Source organism: Castor canadensis, chromosome 14 (genome assembly GCF_047511655.1).
Source record: "Castor canadensis chromosome 14, mCasCan1.hap1v2, whole genome shotgun sequence".
Classification (NCBI taxonomy): domain Eukaryota; kingdom Metazoa; phylum Chordata; class Mammalia; order Rodentia; family Castoridae; genus Castor; species Castor canadensis.
In genome coordinates, this window is record NC_133399.1 from 33,481,069 (window position 1) to 33,486,896 (window position 5,828).

The 5,828-nt window shown below is 35.0% G+C and overlaps 1 protein-coding gene across 1 annotated transcript; it reads right to left on the minus strand.

Moving 5' to 3' along the window:
* Positions 1–2,664: 2,664 nt before the first annotated feature.
* On the minus strand, positions 2,665–3,606 carry LOC141416227 (olfactory receptor 7G2-like). Its single transcript, XM_074053301.1, has one exon. The coding sequence runs from the start codon at positions 3,604–3,606 to the stop codon at positions 2,665–2,667; it is 942 nt and encodes a 313-aa protein (XP_073909402.1).
* Positions 3,607–5,828: the final 2,222 nt, after the last annotated feature.

The window sequence follows — 5,828 nt, forward strand, 5'->3', positions numbered from 1 at the left end:
AAATGGTAGAGTGCCTGTTTTGCAAGCATGAAGCCTTGAGTTCAAACCCCAGTCCAACCAAAATAATTGACTAGAACTGTGGTTTTGGACTTTGAATTCATGAAAGCTTCACAAAAATGTCAAGGTAAAACTAAATCCTACTATGTGTTGACATAGAACACAGATTTGTGACAATCTCTACATCTTCAATCATCACAAAGTAAGAAAGTGAATATATATATATATGCCTATAAATGACAGCCATACTCTCATTGTCATTTTGATAAGCCATTCTCTCAAACATTACTTGAAAGTTAAAACATTATCTTTAAACTGATATACTACACATATTTTCCCCAAACAGAGGAAAGGCTAAATATACAGGAATTTTGGGAAAAACAAAATAAGAATACCATGTTAGTGTATCGCATGCTGAGTATTAGGATGAGGAAGGCACATTTTTACAACACATAAGCTGCTTGTGCAGCTACAGGAGGAGACAGAGGAAAACTATGCAGGGATTAGCAGTGTTTTGAAAAAGGTATATCTAGACCTATCAATAACTACTTGAATTGAGGAACATAATATGCTAAGTCAATACATAGTATAGCAACATCACACTTCATCAATGTTGTGACAATATATCAAGGTAGATGTTTGAGGACACAGACTTGAATTAGACAAGTTCATTATCTCTGTCTTTTGTTTGATTTCAATTATTGTATATTAATTTTATAAAACAGTTATATCGCACTATTTTCATACATGTATGTACTCTTCTTTGGTCATATGCAACCTCCATTTCCCACTTTTATCCCTCCCTTCTCCCTTATACAGCTCTTCTTCCTTTGTGGTCCCACTTCTATTTTGTGTCTTTACCCCTAAATTTCATGTATGCTAGAAAACATGCAATATTTCACTTTCTGAGTCTAGCTTATTCATTAAACAGGATGACCACCAGCTCTGTTCATTTTCCAGCAAATGACATAATTTTATTCATTATGTTTGACTATGATGAGGAACTGGCATACTAGCAATATGCCTTATTTATTCTAGCACCACTATCTGCCCCTATTTACCTTAAGTGCTATTTACACTTGAACTCATCTCCCCTTGTACTAGATTCAGCACCTCATACTCTAGGTACTTTTGAAGATAATCCTATCCTAAGAAATGATATGAGAATTTCATCATATTTGACCAAAAAGCAAATTTTAGTCTAACTCCCTCCTTCATAAATGGTAGTAATAAAATAGGCTCCTCACCAATATTTAGATATTAACATCTAATTATCTGTACAACTCAGAAAAAGAGGATCCTTTTCTTGAATCTTACATTAAGTTGTATAAATATATTTAAACATAGTTATATTGAGTTGTTTAAAATAATTATATTGTATAGGGCCTATGCACGTTAATCATGTTTATTATTTAGAATTTAACTAACTTTTCTCAATTTCATAGTAGTAAGTTAAATTCATATGTTTTTTAAGCATGACAAAGTACATGTGTTTCATTGTAAGTCATAGATGTTCTGAGTATAGGTCATCAACATTATTGCAGCAAGTTGTAGATTATCAGAAAAGTTGCCAACTTGTGGCACAAGGTCCTCTTGCAGTTGTAACAAAAACTTGGACATTGTTACCATGTCAGATTTCCTTGCTTTTTGTTTGTTTAATTGGTTCTTTTTGTTTTGATTTTCTTTTTGTGATGAGGTCTCACAATATTGTCATGCTGGTCACAAATTCCTGTGCTCAAGTGATCCTCATTCCTCAGCCTCCCAAGTAGCAGGGACTACAGTTGTGCCCTACTACTCCTGGTCAAATGTAGTTTAATAGTGAGCTGCAATAATTAATACAGTAGTATTACCACAGAGATATACACAGCAAACCTATTACTCTGAAAAGACTCCAGAAAGCCATCCTCACATAAATGAACAATTTTTTTATTGGTGAATTGGACATACAAGCAAACTTGGATTTCCTCAAAGGAAAAATGCAAATTCCTGGTCATAGCTACTAACTAATGTTATTATTCTAAATAACCCACATGGATGTAAGTATGGCTTGATATCAAGATTTATTGAGTACAACCATTAGTGAAATTGTGGACAGATTAAAACATATTGAAACCAAGAAACTGTGTGTATCCATTAATCTTTATGCAAATGACAAAAAGTGAGCCACACATCTAATAAAATTGCCAATTTATATAACTCACAATGGATTGACACTCCATCTAAGAAACTTCTATTTAATTTTAAAAAGCCAAACAGGACTGGGATGGATCTCAGAGGTAGACCACTTGTCTGGCATGTACAAAGCCCTGGGTCTGACACACTGCACTGCAATATGAAGGAAAAAACCAAAATCTTCAATGGAATTATTTTATACACATACTGCCCAAAAAGGGGAATATAAATGCCGTATAACATAAGAAATAATCTCAAACTCATCATAAGATAATATGTTCACCAGACAATATTTCAATTTCACTGGAATTTCAGGGTAGCTGAAAATGTTTTGCAATATTGTGAAAAGTCAAGGCCATCTAATGTGTATTACTTAGCTCAATAACTGATGAAAACTTTTGAGAAGTGCACAAATGATGAAATTTAGTCATGTATTTATAATTCCAACCCCCGAATAAAATCAACATTCATTTACATGTGATTAAATTCAAAATGTCAAATATTGTAGAAAGACACGCGAACAACGAGATTCCTTAAGACCCCCTTCATGTCCTTGTTCCTCAAACTGTAGATAAAGGGGTTCAGCATTGGAGGAATCACAGTGTACATCATTGAAGCCAGTATAGTTTTGGTGGAGGAGTCAGTAACTGCAGAACTCAAGTACAATCCAAAACCTGTCCCATAGAATAAGGACACCATTGAGAGGTAAAACCCACATGTGGAAAAGGCCTTATATCTTCCCTCCACTGAGGGGATCATTAAAACAGAGGAGACGATTCTGATGTAAGAGAAAATAGTCCCACAGAGAAGAACACCAAAATATATGATAGCCAGTAAATATACCAGGATGTTATTTATGAGGGTGTCAGAACAGGAAAGCTTGATTACCTGGACAAGTTTACAGAAGAAGTGAGGGATTTCCAGGTCTGTGCAGAAAGACAGCTGCAGCAACATCAGGGTGTGGAGCAGGGCATCCACAATGCTAATGAGCAGGGAGGAGAGAGCCAACAGGACACAGAGGCTGGGGTTCATGATGATTGCATACTTCAGAGGGTGATAAATGTCCATGTAGCGGTCATAGGCCATCACTGCAAGGAGAGAATTTTCGACACCAGCAAAAATTATAGCAAAACAGGCCTGGGCAAGGCATCCTGTGTATGTGATACTGTGATTCTGTGTTTGGATGTTCACCAGCATCTTTGGAACTGTAGTTGTGCTTGTGGAGATGTCAGTAAAGGACAGGTTGTAGAGGAAGAAGTACATGGGGCTGTGGAGGTGGGAGTCACAGTTGACAGCCAGGATAATGAGCAGGTTGCCAATCACTGTGACGAGGTACAAGGAGAAGAACAGGTTGAAGATCAGGATCTGCAGTTCTGGATCATCTGTCAGTCCCAAGATAAGGAATTCTGTAATAGTGGTTTGGTTATTGCTTTCCATGTTATGATGAATCTGTTGGAAATGATGAGTCAGGACCATAATAATAGATAGACCAGAAATAGGAACAACACTTTGTGAAATGTTAGAAATGCAAATTCTTGGTCCCCGCTCCAGGCTTAAAACTGATATAATCTTGAGATGGAGACACCAGTCTACAGTACAAGACATTTGCCATGGCTTTAATGCATGCTGGATTTGGTAAGCTAGCTCATTAAAAATGAAATCTTTCTCATAGTTGCTTTTAATGAAGTGAACATTCAGATACTTTCCTCTATGATTCTCCCTACATCCATCTTCACTCATTCTTCTTTCCCCTCCACTTCCTTTACTGAAATCAATTTTTATTGAATATCAAATCTGCAACATGCATTTGGCTATATACTGAGAATAAATACATTGTATAAAGCATGGGCTTTTCAATAAGAATTATCTCATCGTATTAAAAATGATGAGAACTTTGTTTTAAAGTCTCTCTTGTAATATAACATTTCCTAAGCTAAACTTGCCCCGTAATCATCTGAAGGTCTCTATAAATTGCAGTTGTGTTAACTTTTACTATCATTCCACTTACTTGTAAAGAAACAAAGGTAAGCTGCAGTTATGTCACAGATGTTAGATCCACCATGGATATCTGACAAAAACTAGGTTTGAACTCAGATATTTTGATAGTACAGAACGTGTATTCCTAAATGGTTCTGCACATCTCAGAGTTCACATTAAAATTTCAATATTCTCTTTCTTACCACAGTCTGTAATCTTCTCCTTACTGGAAGAGTATGTCCACTTCTTCCCAAAACATCTTCAGTAGGTGGATGCCATTCATTCAGGTGGTATAAGCAAAGATTATAAAATATATCCTCTACAGTTGAAGCTTAGAAATTTTGTCTATAGAAATGCAAGTCAGAATCTTTAAAAATTAGTTCTGATAAAAGTGGGACAACTCTGACTATAAGATTTTCTGTATCATGAGTACAAAATCAGACTCTGGGGAATCAGTGGGAAGAGATCATAAGGGAATCCACCAAAAACAGAAAGGGGGATGGAGGAGACAGAAGATTGTATTATAATACAATGGATGAACATTTCAAAGAGCACTTTACATATCTGTGAGATTATAACTATGAAATCCCTCTGTACTGTTAATGTAGACTAACAAAAATTCCAAAGAAAATGTATACTGACACTTCCCATGATTCACTGGTATTAGATAATGTTATTTGAAAGTGTGTTGTTAAAAATATATACCTCAAACTCTTGTCACCCCCTTAAAAAGAAATATAACTGATACAGTAAAAAAGGAGATAAAAATCTCATAAAATACTCAGTTAAATTCAGAATTACATACATTAAAAATGTATTTTCTGTCTATAGGTACATTGTAAAACCCTAAAGAAGTTATTTCTCTAAGTTGATTGGAGAACCTTATTTTTAAAAAACCCACCTAGTTGATAGACTAAATGAAATTAATACACATCTAAGAAAACAGATGAGAATAAATATGGATTCCTGATATTCCCAAACAGAAAATTATAAGAAAACACACACTTAAAGACACTTTTAAGACAATCAGGATCTTACTAGGACTGTCCATGAAGATCAATGCCACATTTTACATTTCAGATAATTTGGACTCAGATACTAGGAATGTCACCCATACTCCTGCACAAGCTTTGAGAAGGGAAAGTCACCCACAATATGAGAGTGGATGTCCTGTTTGTACAATAGGAACTGCATGATCGATTTTTTCATGAACATAATATGGAAGTCATTTTGCGGATATCCATCAATTATGTTGTATGCCTTGATTATATAAGAATTTATTTCACTTATGCTTCAATGAAGCTGTAGCTTTACTTTGACAATGATTCCTGATGAGAACTGAAATCAACAAAAGCAACCAACACTATTTTCACTATATGGGACCCTCATACTCACATTTTCTATTAGGTCCATTTTTTGCTATCATGAAACAATGCATGTAGCACTGTTCATTTCTTAGAAGGAAATAATGTCTCTTGCTAATTAAGCAAAGGGGAAGGAAACAGAATATCAGAACATGTCTAGTATGATAAATGTAAACATCAGGGAAGTGTTTTGCAAGTTGAATCTACCTCTGAAAATCATGGTCAAGTAGAACAACAAGAAAAGAAATATCTGTAATACCAATGTTTGCTTGGAATGGAAATATAATGAAAAACATAGGAAGTTAAGTGAATTAAATA

What these genes read in the sequence shown, in the direction of transcription:
- LOC141416227 (XM_074053301.1), bottom strand. Translation starts at nt 3,606, where the DNA reads ATGGAAAGCAATAACCAAACCACTATTACAGAATTCCTTATCTTGGGA.